At 36.8% G+C, this 16,363-nt stretch overlaps 1 protein-coding gene across 4 annotated transcripts; it reads right to left on the reverse strand.

Annotated features, from left to right (window-relative positions):
- Positions 1-819: 819 nt before the first annotated feature.
- Positions 820-15,524, reverse strand: LOC131793619 (utrophin-like). 4 transcript variants are annotated; one of them, XM_059111048.2, is made up of 17 exons: positions 15,386-15,524; positions 8,782-8,843; positions 8,344-8,439; positions 7,690-7,767; positions 7,356-7,448; positions 6,806-6,903; positions 6,623-6,706; positions 6,415-6,530; positions 5,748-5,839; positions 5,521-5,627; positions 4,984-5,137; positions 4,281-4,462; positions 3,929-4,073; positions 3,421-3,732; positions 2,962-3,144; positions 2,342-2,488; positions 820-1,881 (listed from the first exon to the last, which is right to left on the reverse strand). In XM_059111048.2, exons 1-17 carry the CDS (start codon positions 15,498-15,500, stop codon positions 1,630-1,632), a joined length of 2,316 nt encoding a protein of 771 aa, XP_058967031.2. In that variant the 5' UTR covers positions 15,501-15,524; the 3' UTR covers positions 820-1,629. The 4 variants fall into 4 exon arrangements, with proteins under 4 accessions (XP_058967031.2, XP_066028776.1, XP_058967032.2 ...); XM_066172679.1 differs by having other exon boundaries at positions 15,374-15,524; XM_059111049.2 differs by lacking the exon at positions 15,386-15,524 and adding an exon at positions 13,283-13,428.
- Between the last annotated feature and the right edge of the window lie 839 nt (positions 15,525-16,363).

A 16,363-nucleotide genomic window follows, 5' to 3' on the forward strand; every position in this document is an offset into this window, starting at 1 on the left:
TTTTGTTTTATTTAATAATCCGGTTCCCTTGCAGCAATGCCAAATCGACCTGTATAACTGTAATAACAACCCAGATAAGACTGTTATGGAATGTCTGGTTGACTACAAGGATTGCATGGCTCAGCTCATTCCACCCTATGTGGTAAATATCTTTTAAGTGATTATTTGTGTACGAGGCAGAAAGCAGGGTGTAATGCCTTTAAGCAAGTGAAAGAAGTCTCAACTTTCATTAATGGTATAAGCAAGAGAAGTGAGCTCTTGAGAGTTGGAACCAAAGTTGTGCTCTAATTACCCATTGCTCAACGTTATCCTATTCTGAATTTTCTTTTAGGCAACATGCAAGAAAGAGGCCGATAAATGTTACGAAAATGCCACAGGGCTTAAGGACAAAGCAAAGTGTGCCATTGACTTCAGTGTGTGTTTGTCAAATGGTGGGCCAACACAGGCTGCCTAAGAATTTATTGTTGTATTCTCGGTATGTAACGTATTTGTCGAAACCTGAACAAATAAAGACTCTTCAAAACCGACTTCAGTTGCAGTTTGATTTCGCTCACCTGCGCGAATCTTGCGCGCTTAGCCGCTTGTGCTGCAGCGCAGATTAGGGCTCACTAGCAGGCATCTTTCGGGATCTGGAAATATGTTTCCCACACTCTAAGTAGCCTTAATGAGATCGTGTGAAGGAAAATATGTAAATATCCCAAACTTTTCATTTGACTGCGCCATCATCGACCCTTTATTCTCACTTGAATATACATGCTTTACATACTCATGGTTAAGGTTTTGCACGCTAAAATACAGAGTTCCAAAAAAACTGGAATATATGATACAATAAAGAAACCTTTTATTCGCTCAAAATTGGATTGTTACAACCGTTTGATTAGCTCAATGCTTTTGACGCAATTGTCTGTGCAGCGGCCCTGCGATATTTTCAATAAGATTAATCAATTTTAGCATTTAAGGCGTATACATCTGTATATTCTTATTATCCCATATTTAATTGGAAACAAACAAATGCGTGGCGTATGTATACATCTTTTGAATCCATTTACTGAAACAACTCTTTCAGTATAATGAGACAGAGACACTTGTGATTATATTAGCTGACATTGCAACTTACTCCCTCACACATGACTATGAAGCCCTGCTGCCTACATGCACTTGAATCTTAGTGTCGTTGAAAGGCAAAACAAATCAGGGTCACAGTTTCGTTTCCCAGAGTTCTGTTTATCCATGTTATATTATGCGGTTCAGGAAAAGAAGGCCCTTTTCACCCGTTGACCCTTTTAAACTTATGAACAAATTTAAATGATTTTCCTCTACGAGGCTAAACGCGCTAGAACAAAGCTTTTTCATTCCTAGTAACTCATCATGTCCATCCCGTGATGAAGGTCTGAGAGAACACGTTTCCCCTTTCCCGTAATTCGTTTTCCTAAATTTTTGTCGGAATTTTGCTACTGTATATTTTAAGCATTTTTCAATTGACTTACATCTGTTTCACACTGAGAAAAATTGCATTACCGTTGTTCAAGTTTACATTCTATCCGATGATGCTCCATATGATTTTCTTAATCTAACCTAATGTGATTAAATTGCTGCAGCTACCCATTAGCTTTAGCTTTCTTTATCATTCTATGAGAGAGATTTAAACTTTCTTTTGATGATTGTGACAATACAGCACTCATTTCCATTAACATCTGGGTATCCTTTGTCGTTGTAGCTTTCCAATGCTGCACACACATCCTGCCAGCGGTCATTGAATTGCTGCAGTTCTCCTTTGACGGCTTTCTGTGAAGGTCCGTCAAGAATTTCACATACGTCTTTTCCAAGCCGGTTGACACGATCTACTTTGACTTGCATAGCTGTTTTTTCCTCTAGTTTAATCTAGAACGAAGAAGAAAGGTAAATATCGGAAAAATAACAGTGAAAGAAAAAATGATAATATTAATAATTAAAGCTTAAAGTCATCTTTGAAAAGAGCAAAAAGGAAAAAACATGGATAGAGAGGTCCAAAAACTGCTGGAGATTATTTTTTCATTCCATTTCCGAAGTTTCAGATATTTTTTTGCCAAAGATAAATCGGTCTGGTTCAAGTAGCTACAACGTTGCACGTCTCTGATCTATCATTATTTGAAGCTGCGTTAATAGCATAGCGTCAATAATGTTTCAGTACATTCTCTTTGTTTGATGGGAAAAAAATTTTCGATGATCTCGAATGTGACTAATTAGTATTCGTGAAAAAAAAATGAAACCAGAGAAGTAAGTCCGCATAATCGAGTGAGGAGTGAGGAGTCGTTATCCTATTAAGTACCTCGCATGAAATGTGACACAATTTGTGAATTACCTGAGCTCTTTTCTTAAGATTCTCTTGCTCGTCAGAAGGCAAATCTTCTTTGTATCCATTTATCAATGCTTGACCGTCATCCACCCACTGATTTACAGAATCCATTAGGTCATACATCTCCTTCATTTTGTTTTGAGTATTTATCAACTAGGCGGAGGAGAATATAAATAGATCAATAAGTAAACGGCGGGTGGGTGGGAGGGGACATAGTGACTCACCCCCATCAATCGGGGCATTTTTTCTCATGTGCCCGACTAGAGTTCATCTATTAACCTTTTTTTCACCGTGGCCAATTTAGATAGCTAGTTTAATCCGTCTGTTGTTGTGCTCTTCACAATATAGAAATTTTACCCTATGATCTCCTTAGCCCTTCTGTTGATTCCAGAAGGTGCAAATAACTTATAACTAACTCTGTTTTGCTCATGTATACGTGAACTGCAAAATTTCATCTGAACTCTGAATAAATCTGTGATTATACCAGTAGAGATATCGGGGAACTCCGGCAAAGAGATTGCGATCACATCATCATGGTTAAACTAGGTACAACAAGGTTCCACACAATGTGGCTAACATATTAGAAGACTGACTAGCAATAAGTAAAATATATACGTTTTACGCACCTTTTCTTTCTCATCAATGACTCTCTTGGCAACATGATTCCAGCAGTCGTCAAAGTCTTGTAACTGTGCTTCAATTTCCTTGGTTGTTTCTTCGTCGCGACCAGAATCCTCAATGAGGTCTTTCCCCAGTTGACGGAGCCTTTGCAGTCTTTCCTCCTGTTCCTCAAGCTCCTTTTGAGTTGCCTGTTGGTACATTCGTAAAATTGATAAAACTGGATCATTATTCATGGGGTAGCATTTTACACCTCTAGGGACTGACTCCCAAAATTATTTCAAAGTAAACAGGTGACTGATACAATCGCGTTCAGTATTTTGCTGCTTGGGGAAGAGGAAAAACAAGTTAGGAAAAATTGGTGGCAAAGGAGTATCCTCCGAAGGAAAATCATATCTCTCAAAAACCAACTGGGCGTTCATAAATCGCACTACCATTGAACACTTTTAACTAGGTGTCATCCTTACCTCGAGAAGTTCAAGGCTTTCCTTAACTTGTTGTTCGTCGGCAACATCAGTGTTCGATACTTCTTTGAGAGTTTTTTCTTTCTGGCTGAGCCAGTTTAGAAGTATAAGTTCTTCATCTCGAAACTTCTGCCAATCGATCATTGCTTTGGTTAGCTTCTGGTTTCGATCCTCACTCCAGTTCCAGGCCGTCGCCCACCTTTCGTTCACATTTTTGATTTGTTCTCGAGTTTTGTCATCCAAATCTGGGTCTGTTAAATCACTCCTTAGTACTGAAGCCACTAAAGACATGTCACCAACTCCCTCTTGAAATTTCTAAGGTCATGAAGAAACGACATGCTCAAAATATTTCTATCAACAAAATTACGTGTTTCCAGCAGCGAGCTTGTCTTTACTATCGATACCTTACTCTTTCCCACGTTACACACTCCTAGAAGAGTACAGGAGTGTTATTTGCTATCTCGCAAGGATATGAATACCACCGTGAAACACGATGACATTTGACAATTACCTGATGTTCCTCCAACTGCTCTTTAACAGTTTCGTAGGTAGGGCCAATGTCGTCTCCTGCGTCCATCTTTTGCTCGGCCTTTTTCAACCATATGGTCATTTTGTTTAATTGTTGTTTCAAAAGAACAGATCTCTGCTGTGAAAGCCTATGGCAAAGAACACCAACAAACAACTAAGTTAAAAATTTAGCTTGTTTGATTCATTTTTCACGTATTCTATGTCAAGGTGGTGTTGCCTAATCGTTTTCGACAATAACTGTCAACTCAGCCCTTCGATCAATTCTAATGAACAGTAAAACATATATAACCAGTGTCATTCGTATGTTCTAAAAATCATATCCCTAAACAACTCACTTGTCCTGATCTCTCTTAGATTGCTCTAGAAGGTTTTGCAACCTTTTATCGACATTATCCATCCGGTCTTGGAAGTGCTCCTTTTCACCTAAATCAAAGTATCCTTCCCCTATCATGGACCGTCCTTCATTCAAAACTTCATAAGTGTGAGACTTAAGTGGCTCGAGGTCTTGACGAAATTTCTGTGTATGAATGAGCAAAAAAAAAATAGTTCGTTAAAAATTACAGTTCACTTCTGTGAGGTTCTCAATGGGGTGATCGCATTACGGCAACGGTTAAAATCTTGGCCATATTACAGCTAACGGTTGACCTAAATGACACATTTAAGGAGGGAAACATTTTCACGGATAACTTTTTTGACGACTAATGGTTATAATACGATAATTTTGTATGTTTAATGGCTAAATTCTTTGGTCTTTCTACAGCTTAAAGTTAACCCCTTTAAGACCCTCATCTGTACAAGGATTTATCTTTAGTTATTGTTGAGGAAAAGCACCTTCAACATTTCCAGTTTTGGCAAAAAGGCGTCCATTACGTTACTGCTCAAACTCAGATAGCCCTACAACAATAACTGATGCGATGAAACTCTAGGATTAGTTACTAAAAATAGATAGCTCATCTCTCCATCTTAAGAACCTTTACGAGAGAGATGCCACGATGAATGGTCAGCAAATCATGCCTTACAGGAAAACAACTTTTCAACCTTTTGTTCCTCCAGCTGTTTAGTTACTTCCTCCAAATTAACTGAGTCATTTTCATCGTAAACTGGTTTGGTATGCTCCGCGTCAGACAATCCACTTTCCACCTCCTTCAATTTCTTGCCAAGATCTGCAACTGCTTTATCGTGTTCTGATTGGCTAAGAAAACGAAACTATTAGTTATTAGTTATAGTAGAAAACATTTTGTGCGATTAAATTTTGAAGTGAATGTCTTAAATATTGGAATGTTCCCGTGGAAGGAAGATTGAAAGCAATTATTCGGCAAAGATCTCCTCGCTAGTAGCCAAAGTTTATCAAAGTCGCTTCTTTCTTTATACACCTACTGTATCCTCTGCTAGTGGAGAGCATGGAAATGGAGGCTGGTGTTTTTGTTTTTCCTACTCCTTCGGCACCTTTCGTCAGTTAGATTTATCAACCAATATGTTACAACTGCGCTTTTTATGTCCTGCTTCAGTCTGCAAGTTTCCAAATATTGTTTTCTCTTCCCTCAATTTCATCATAGGGTGTATTTATAACCATACCTGAAGGCTGGTTTAGAGTCCAAATTATCAAAGCTGTCGTTCAAGGCTCCCTCCACAGCTTCCACGTTATCGACTATGCAAGGATTCTCCATCATTACCGAAACTTTCTGCAAATTAAAGATAATATATCAAACAGCCAATTTAAGCCTGAGATTTTAAGTGTTACTTTGTTTTACCACCTTCCCGAGAAAGAAATTCGATCTTCTAATAATTCTCTTTCCTCTTACCCTTTCTTTGGCCTTGTTTCCCTCAAGATAGTTATACATCTCAGTTAAGTACATGATAATTAGCTTCTTGTCCGGCTTTTCAACGTCAATATCTGTAAAGTTTTAAAACTATTACAGGCTAACATGCTGACAGGTAAGAGATTACAGTTTGTGATTACATTTCTTATAATTTACGACATCGATTCAATCAACTAACTCACTAAATGTATTCCTACTTTGAGTCAACCTATCGTCTCCGAGATAACCGTAAGGAATGATATCATTCACATAAGGTTTTTAGCCTTTTGATAAAACAATATCGTTCAATCAGTTAATAAGTAAACCAAACAATATATTTTTGAATGTCCTTACTTTAAATCTAAAACTTCAAAACAAGTTTTTTTGGCCAAGAAGGCTACTTCTCAATGATAAGATGTTACAGTTTACGTTACAATAAAGTTCATTGCATCGCGAGTGTGACATGAAGTATAGAATTTCAACCGTTTTTTGTTTGTTTGTTTGTTCTTTTTATAAGATTCGAACCCTCTAGGGTTGGACCAGGCCTTACGTTCAAATTTTGCAGCGAAATGATCCATATCACCACGCCGATTTCATATCGCAAGCTTCGCACATAAAGACGACACTAGTAGGAAAGGCCCACGCGGAACTTTCAGAAAACATCACAAACCTGTCGAGTCTAAGTAGCGTGGAACTCCGAAGTGCTTCTCTGCCATCTTAAAGGAGTTGTCCAGTCTGGTTCGAGTTGATGACTGCGCGATGGCATTAAAGTCAAACAATCCAGGTCTGAGAGAACAGTAAATTTCGTTATTTCCAGATACAAAGTAATTGTTTTTTTATGTGTGTGTTGATTAAGTCGCATCACAATTTTTTCGTACCCGTATGAATGAACAAGAGCGTTGAATGCCAGGCCATCCCTCCAGCTTGAAGAAAAATCAGAGATAGTGGCGTATTCCTCATACCTAAATTCGAAAAGATTGTTTAGTTAAAAAGAAAAGGTTTAAAAACATCGAGGATTACTGAGAATATACAAGGAACTTGTTCAATTGCATCCTACTCACCCTTTCAAGCGTTCTTTGCACCAATCAAGAAGTTTCTTTTCGACATTGAATGATTTCGCTGTCTCCTCCGTTACCGTTTCCTGCATAACCTCTTGGACCTACCAGGTCAAAAATAAAATTTATTACTTTCTTTCTGTTTTTAGGAAGGCACGCGTGTTACCGACCTTCAACAACTAATCAATTATTATCCATCTAACATGCACTTTACCTTTCTTAGATAAGATTGTGCAGGCTTTCCTCAGGCTTAGTTAGAAACGAGCAATCCTCTTGGGAACAATTAATTAATTGCCCTCATCATTATCGATTAAACCAGAGGTGACCTCCACATTTCCACAACTACTATGCTACCGGTGATTCAAAATAAGCCATATTTGTCATTCCCACAGTCTTCTTCATTATGCAAATATTCGTAATATCTTGATGAAGAAATAACGCATAAAGCGTACTTAGCTCTTACAACGGACTAAAAAAAAAGTCAATGTAACCTGCTCTCACATTCTATCTACTCAGTGATTCAGTGGTAATATTAAGTTGCATATGAGGTTCTTACTTGGAATCTAAGAATTACACTCCACATAAGACCAAGAATTACACGAGGTTTTCCATCCACAATGTCGAAGGCATTGATCCCAACCAGTTTAACCTTAAGAATCATAACATCATAGTGAAGTTAGTAGTTCACGTATATGTAATGGCCAACTGACTGTCACATTAAAAAAAAAGGAAGAAAACGCAGCTTGGCAGAAATGCTCCAACTACCCTTTCCAGCGAACCTATCACAGCTGTTGCAGCACATCATGAGCTAAATACGTTAATGACTCACAGATAAGAACTAGACTGAAAAGGAGCAAGAGCATAAAAAAGGAAATGCACGGTCTCGTTACCTTCTGCTTCTCCAGCAATTTCATAGCTTGTTCAACATTGTTCAACTTATGGACACGCAAGTTTCCTTTCTCTTTTTTCTGAAACAGCAACATTGAAACAAAAGCGTATACTGAGGTCAGGTCGTAGCCACTAAGACTCAGTTTTGGTTTGTCAAAAAATTATTTCCGACGGATCAAAACTGACCAATCACGATCGAAGTACACCACTTGAGTCTCACAGCTAATAACATCCTGGCCAAACTGAACAATCAATGTACACGAACCGGACTTACAACAATCGACTGACAAAAACTTCTCACTGGACGCTGACGATGACATTCCCTTAGGTTGTCGAATTTCGAAACGTCCGTCCCCACTACCGACAAAAGTCCCTCTCAGGACTACCCTCACCCGGAAGATTAGACTACACGATCAAGAAGTGTAAAATATATTTCAGTCCTTCTTTTGACCTTTGTCAGCTAGACTGTTACAAAAATCTATAGAAAACTGTATCAAGCGTGGAACAACAAGAGTGATGACAGAATTTTTCAAAATTCATAAAATTTCCTGAAAATGAACTGCCAATAACAAATCTTAGTTATACTATTTGACGAATTGAGTGGTGATTTTAAACGGGTTAGATCCTAAAAACAGACAACTTTCGCTTGCGTTTACCAATTTTGTGTTACAAAGAACCTCCATCATGTTCAGCAACATCTTCCCGTCCATAAAATCTATCACAACATCTTTAATTTCCATGGGAGGATCGTGCTGTGGGAAGATAAGGGTGAGAGCGTGGTAAGTAAATACAATGAAATATAGTGAAAAATAATGAGCAGAGTGTGGCCCACTACACTTCGAATCTGGCTGAGAAAATCCGTCTTCGCGTCAACTCAGATTCACAGCTACATGCAGTGCCGTCTTTGACATTGCATTTTCCTACACTTGAGTTAATTTAAACAATTTGAACGCAAGTTTGCCACAGCATCCTTGCGACATTTTACTCAATGTGCTCAAATAAAATGATACAATAACTAGAGGCTAGCTCAGTGAAAATTGAATTTATTTCAACAAGCAAATATATTTCTGAAAGTAAGATAGAGTTTGCCTTACCTGAGCGAGTCTTGCGTTTACCCATTTTGTAAAAGTTTTCCTATGAAGTGTTTCCCTCTCACCTTCAGTAAAAGCAGTTATTTAAGATATCAATATTAGGATTTTGGGATTCTAAGATAGTCCCAACGATATTGGGTCGCATTAAAAAAGTGCTAGTGAATGTGTGCGTGTGTGTGTGTGTGTGTTTTTAAGAAATGTTTCGTTTATTTGTTTTTTGCTTGGTTTTTGACTTTGCTTTTTGTTTTCTCTTTTGTGTTTGCTTTCGTCTGTTTGTTTGTTTGTTTTATCATTCAAGAAAGCTGCGTTGCTTCATTTAATTTTTAAATTTGCTCATGACCTAATTTGAAATATGCTTTTTTCCAAAGAATTTTGTTTAAATTAACTTTTATGTTCGCAGTCTCTTTGTCTGTTAGAAGACGTATTTGAGTCTGTGTTTCATTAAGAAAAAGAAGGATGTCCTACGCATTATATAGTAGGCGTGCTCTTTACGAAAATCTCGAATTTACCATTCTATTCTCCACGCGAATGTCAAGTGAGATTTTTTGTAAGACCTCGATATCCCAGCCTCCGTGTTTCCATCGCTATCCAAACTTTACATAAAGAAGGCCTCGTCATAATAGGAAAGTAGAAAGGAAAAAGCTCAACCTTATAGTGTTCTTCTTTTTTTTGGCAAACAAACATAAAAAAAGACTTTTGCTTAATAAGATAATTGTGATTACGTCCAATATCGATTGGAGACTAGAAGACATTGCATTGATAACAAATTGTCTTTATGGGAAGTCGCAAAGTGTTAGAAAAATCTAGAAGTTAATTTTTCCATTAACAGAACATATCGCCCCTTCATACTGTTATTATGATATTATTAAGATTTAAAGAGTTGTTGTTGAACTTCCTTGATTTTCAGTATCACTTTCTAAATATAACCGATGTTATCTCTTAATTTTCACTCCAGATTAACATTATTTTATTTTCAAGTAGATCAGCTTACGCCATGATAGAATAATGGAAAGAAACCAGAGTTAAGTAGTCTCAAGTGCCCCTTTCATTATTGTGATTATTCCATTCAGGGCAAACACGGAAAATTTACAGTTCTGGAATGATGTTACGTCAAATATGTTATGATAAGTTTCCGTCAGTATTCTAGCGTTTTTGATAAAAAAATTTTCGTCGGCGACAATTTTAGATCTACACACACTGAAATATTTTTCAACTAAAAGCAAATTTAGATTTACGTTAACAGTTTTGACAAATCTTCATGATCGTTTTCCTCCTTATTAACAGACTGTATCGAATCCTTTTTTTTCTATTTGCCTTGTAAAATGATTTTCGATTGATTTGCTTTTCCTTTAAACCCTTCATTGAGTAAAAATGCAAATATCAAGAGTAATTAGATGAACAGTCGTCTCACTTCATTACACAGGTTAGTATATTTTTAATATTCGTATGTATTGATGAAGTGAATCCATATTTGTCCAAATTAAAATCTACATATACAGCCATCAAGAATACCGTTCCAAGAAAAGGTGAAGCTTTGATTTACTCGCTTCTTCTTTAGCTGGTAACGTTTTATGAGTAAAATTTAACCACCTGATAAGATTTGTTTATCGAAATAGCCATACGTAGCATTCCATGCATATCTTGATGCGTAGACAGTTAAACACAGCGAAAATTTGTGCTAATTACTGCTCTATGAATACCTGAGTCAACTGTCTACCAAGTAAACATTTCGGTTGAAATCTGAAAACATGCTCACATCCTTTAAATGTTCAGTACTAGTTTTAAAGGATGTAGCAAACTTATTTAAATTTAAGGTTGAATATGGTAAAGAACACAAGAGTGCCAAGTTTCAAAGTACTAAATAGATCTTATTATTTTTCCCTCTTGAACACCACAAAGTTATTGGTCCTTAATTGTGAAATGTTGTTTAAAGTTTAACAACTTAGCAGGAGCCTTCTCGTTAAAACGTGTTGACGTAAAGGCAACGAGCCTGTGAATTAAAAGTTATGAAATAATAAAGAATGATGAGATACGCATTGTAATGTGTCCTTGATTGTTTACAACTTATAAGAATTGCAAGTTGTGATCTTTTTTGCCCAGATTAAGAACATCAAGCCCTGAATTTCTAAATGTGAGTGCTGAAAGCAATGAGCAAACTTGTCTATAAGAGCACTGGAACTTCAGGGAAGGAGCGAAAAGTTGCGCTAATTGTGTCAGGGGCGACAAATTGCGCTGATTGAACGAATCGCAGAGGGTAAAATCTTATAAACATTTTCCGAGAGCTACTGCAGAGATAGCATAACGCAGATGAAAAAAGCTTCAAGATTGTCTTTACCTGAGCGATCCGAAATCATTCTCTTGATTTTCATGGAGTTTTGGCGAGCGACTTCAGCTTCTTGACCGTTCATGTTTAAAAGCGAGGTCAGCTCTCCAAGATTCTGCTCAAATAGTGTTGTTCAATTTAGTGTAGGTATGCAAATTTATATTCAAGACTTGTCTTTGATGATGACCCCCAGGCCCAAAGGGTCAACTGATTTGAATATGAATGCTTGCACGTGAAGATCCGTTTTGTGCGTTTTCGCGAAATCTATGAGTGACTTTGTTCTCTAACAGCTTTAATGTTGCATGTTATAATGATTAACACCTTACAACAAACAGACAATATTTTGGGAAAATTAAGCGTTCACGTCAGATTATCACTGAAAAAGAAAAATTGATGCCAGGTAAACAGAGCACGTGAGTGGTCGGTTAGGTCCGATTCCGGTCCGTGGAGGTAATTGAAGTGGTTGGCTATTTGGTGAATGACCTCACGTTTTCAGACTTGCAAGGACCCGATTCTGCTATAATTGCACATTTTGAACAAAAGAGTAGTGAGAACAGATATAAACATCCTAGAAGCGTATTATCTAATTGTGATTAGAAAAAAACGCGACGTGTTGTGAAGAAACGGAAAATGAATCCCAGAACTGAACCTTGCGAACCTTAAGAATTGAACCTTAGGAATTGAAACTTGCCTACCTTAAGAACTAAACACAGTGAACATTTATGTTATTTTTGATTAGAACCTAGCATGAAACCGAATACTGCTTATCTTATCAAAAGGCGTGTTTATTGACACACGCATAGCTTTTATATATCAGAACTGAGTTTACGTCTTGGAGAGAAGTTGTTGTCCACGAGAACGGATTGTTTCTTTTTGACGAGCAAGAACCTTGGAATCTTGTAAATCTAATTGTCGGAGGGAATAGCTAATAAAAACCCCAACAAGTGTATTAGATGGCTACACAACACTAATGTCTTTGGGAGAACATTTGCGCAATATTGCTATCCGTTACGAGATCATTCAACAGAAAAAATTTTGAAACATAAAAACGATTTTTGCAAACTTCCTTTCCCTTTTTACCAAAGACTATACAGAAAGCTCTTTGTGTGTTTACGAGACTTGTACTCTGCACAAGTTCAAGTTTCTCCAAATTTGTTATGATTCGTTCCAGATGAACAAAAAGGGCCACACAGAGGCTCAGTGAAGCAAAGACTATTTTGCAAAAGATATACGGAGGATTTCCTCTAGAAAAAAAAACCAACATTAGCTGTATCCTTCTCAGGACTGCAAATTAAAAGCGATAAGACCAGTACTATTACTCACGCGCAATTAATAAATGGATGTTCTTTTAGTATTATTCACGAGAGCTTGGCTGAGAAATGCTGTGACAAAATTTGCAAACCATGTGTTATTTGCATTTATTTTTGGCCTTTTGTACTCAAGAAGTTAAAACAATTTACAGTTGAAATAGGGAGACAGCAGTAGACCCTAACTAGAGATACATTCACATAGGTCTGACGTGTTGTCACTTCATCTGCCCATAGCATGGGCACATTGTACTAATGGCTCCAGTATTCCTTCTCAGTTTTCCGAATTGGCGATACACCAAAAGGGTCTCAAGGCTTTTTTATTTGTATTTTATTATTGTTAGATTTTTGAGCCGAACTTGGCCATATAATATGCACTCAGCTAGTTTCCCGCCAAAATTCATGATTTATGATTATAATAAACATACGAATCAGCAATTTATTTTGCATGAACGGTCACGTATAATGATTCACTCGTGCTCTAATTCTCAATTTTCGACCATTTTTTCCTTAAACGCTCATAATATCTAAGAAGATGATTATGTTTTCCCTTCTTCTTTTCAACTCTACAGTCGAAGCACACATGAGTAAATTGAATGTGTTTCATGAGGATCAAATTTATTTGTGCTTTGCTGGATCACAACGCAAACAGGTTACGATTTTTCCTTATTATTGCTAGCTTTCGACATCATGTTATATAAATCATTATAGTGAACACAATGTTAAACCAAAAAAATTGCTTGAATCGTCGAATAACACCCGAGTAATATATTTGTTATAGTTTCACCTGTAGCCAGTTGATATAATTGAATATTTGCTTTGATTAGTGTCTCTAAGTATGGAAATCATTTTGTTCAACTCGCTACCTACTTACCAACCAACTGAGTAAATTTCCTAGTGTACTGTGTATTCCGCTGAACGGTTGTCGCTGCTGCTTGAAATTTTCTTAAAGATGACTTGCGAGATGTGTTTTCAGACGCCATCTTTGAAGCAAAAGTCTTATCGATTCCCGGAGAAAACACTTAGTCCACTGTCAAAATAATTTATGTCGAAAATTTGATTCTAGAAAGATTATCCCTGCACAATGACATATTTGGGCCATCAGACGGTTCTCTAGATACCGTAATACAGCGCCGAGTTAAAACAATCATTTTCTTTGAAATGCTAGCGTACTGCAAGAAAAGTAACTGACTGCTTTTTTTTTCTCTCTAGTAACACTCGACTTCTTCAGAATCGAAATCTTATGAAGAAACTTTGAAAAGCTCATTACAATTTTTAGTTAAAAAGGCAGCTGGGCATAACTTTTATTGAGGCTGCAAAGCAAAAAGGTATCGTTGGAAATATTCAGTGAAAATTTTCATGGGATCGGCAGCTACGTTTGTAAACCGAGAAGGCAAATTAAACATCATTTACATTAGTACGTTGATATATTGTTGGGAACAACCTTGCGCTTTTAAATGAACATCGAAGTGTCCACTTCATTGTGATTACGAAATAAGATGTAATTTTGGTAAATTTTTCCGTCGAAATACCATGTACAGAATAACTTTCTAAAAATCTTCGTCTGTTTAGTTTACAGATATTAAGTGGGTTTAGTGGATTTGTTCGAAAAGTTGAAGTATAAGGTTAGTTATTGACCCTGATTTGACAGAAAGTTTCAACAGGCTGAGCAAACATGGAGATATCAGTCAATACAAAAGAAAAGTCTGATGGCCTTGTAACTGCGGTAGTAACTAAAAAAGGCCTCTATTTTTAATAATGAAGATATTTTTATGAAAGTCTGTTGAACCGAAGTACTAAACTGACAGGAAAATTTCCTTAAATAAGTTCCTAACTGAGAACTGTGATATCTGAAATTTAAATCATTCAACCGACTCTTATACATTGGAATATATACTGTGGAAATTCCACATTTTTACGATTCCAAAAATGTTGAATGTGCTCGTAGAATTGCAAAGTGAAATTGACAGATTTTTTCATGGTTTGGTTAGAAAAATGAAGATAAAGAGCTATATACATTTTTAAGAATTGCCAAAAACTTAATATACAGAAATACACCAATCAGCTTGCCTTATGCTACCTCATAGAGAAATAAATCAGTTGCTATCTATTTTCACCCAAAGAGGATGAACTGAAGGAGTTCCACGCAGATCAGCTGAGAGACTGAGTGCCAACATGAATATGTTATACAAATGTAGCTGGTATACATATCGTTGATTAACGTTTGCTTTAAAACAGACCAAAACATCCAGCTTTTTGTCAATATAACCACTTGAAAATAAGCAGCGTAAAGTAAATCCTTTTGACCCTGCCTTGTTGGTTTGTTTGATAATCTTTGCTGTTTATCTGCTCGTTTGTTTGTTGGTCTTCCAGAGCCTGTTTTCTTATCCTTTGTTAAATTGTTGAATGCATTTATTTTGAAAGAAGTTACAGGTGTTTGACCCGCCGAACAGTTTACCCGTATGCGATCAGCATTTTCGGCCGAAACTCGGAAAAAATTGAAGACGAGTTGTAACTTTTTGTAACGTCGGGTCATGGACAGAATGATATGCATTGACGTAGTATAAACTGTAGCAGAACTTACTGTGCACTAGAAGCAAATATGTATTTTTTTTTCTTTTTTTGTAATATATTTACTAATGAAAAAGAATATGAAACGAGTTCTATTCTGATGAATTTTGTTAGCCCAGAAAAATAGCAATCTTAAAGAATTTAAAATCAACAACCACTGCATGACACTAAAGTCTGGGCTACCATCACAATACATCTTAGTACCCTTCGCAACATCCATCTCATCATTAAATTTGAAGGCTACTGGTGAGTAACGTTAAAAAAATTTTGCTCACCAGAGATAGAGTTTATAGGGAAAGGATCTTAACTTGACACCCGTTTAAGTTAAGAGACGCCCTCTAATTGCGAACGTCCAGTCCAAATTCAAAGTATGTAAATTATATATAGTCTATACCTGTGTACTTACTCCGTGAGTGGGCAATTGCTGACGTGTGTCGAACTCCAGCTTTGATATCTTTAGCAGCTCGCTGGAACAATTTAAGCTTGGGTCGGGCAACAGCAGCGACTTTCTTTGCTTCCATATTCACATCGAATGTAGCCCCGGTTTTAACTTTCAAAAATGTTTATGCAAAATGCAGCTGACTTAAAAAGAACAACAATACAATTTTTTTGTCACCGACCTGTTCTCTAGAAACCGTTCTTTGTCTTGAATGATTTTTTTAGCTCAGATGCTAATTTAGAGCTTGATTTTTATCAGTAATTTCCACACTTATTTTACTGGAATGCTAAGCGGGATAGTAAACTTATGCAAAGTCTCTAGTTTAGTATTCACACATAGACATCAAACATACCTCAGACAGTGAAGAAATTGCTTTTTTCTGAGGCCTCCAGGAGGAACGGGTCTGCCAGCTGCAAGTCTACCATAACAGCCTACTAGCAGAATTATGCATTAATTGCTTTTAAAAGATTACATTCTTGAAAAATGACAATGGATGGTATTAATTTTAGACCTCTTAATTAAGTAAATATCAACTCAGTCATCATGAATGATGTGCAAAAAGCGGAACTGAAGGCAACTCAACTGTCGTTTACAAATTAAATTAAACTTCGGAGATAAACCTTACTTATTATGAAATGCGGCTCTATGCTTTTACTTTACCACATGGGTCGGGTCTTTTATCAGGCCATTCTGTACCATTAAGATGACAGTTGTCTCTGAACCCTAAACCTTTCTGTAGCATATTGTAGCGTTATTGGTGAGGAAATTAAATCATTTTTTTTCTACCTTTTTACCCCTAAGATTGACTAGCATCTATTTTCTCCTTACCAAATCACTCCAGAATCAAACTTGAAGGTCACAAGAGTAACAGAAATGATCACCAACTAAAGAAGTTGTTGATTGACAAACCAATTCTCCTTGTTTGAGAATATGCAAACTGATGTG

Source organism: Pocillopora verrucosa, chromosome 9, assembly GCF_036669915.1.
Source record: "Pocillopora verrucosa isolate sample1 chromosome 9, ASM3666991v2, whole genome shotgun sequence".
In the NCBI taxonomy this organism is placed as follows: domain Eukaryota; kingdom Metazoa; phylum Cnidaria; class Anthozoa; order Scleractinia; family Pocilloporidae; genus Pocillopora; species Pocillopora verrucosa.

Excerpts from the sequence above, each read along its gene's own strand:
- LOC131793619 (XM_066172679.1), bottom strand. The coding sequence starts at position 15,500 with ATGGAAGCAAAGAAAGTCGCTGCTGTTGCCCGACCCAAGCTTAAATTG. Across the intron at positions 7,768-8,343 it reads TTCTTTGTAACACAAAATTG|AAAAAAGAGAAAGGAAACTT; the intron begins GTAAACGCAAGC and ends TTGCTGTTTCAG. Across the intron at positions 6,707-6,805 it reads TGCAAAGAACGCTTGAAAGG|GTATGAGGAATACGCCACTA; the intron begins GTGAGTAGGATG and ends TTTCGAATTTAG.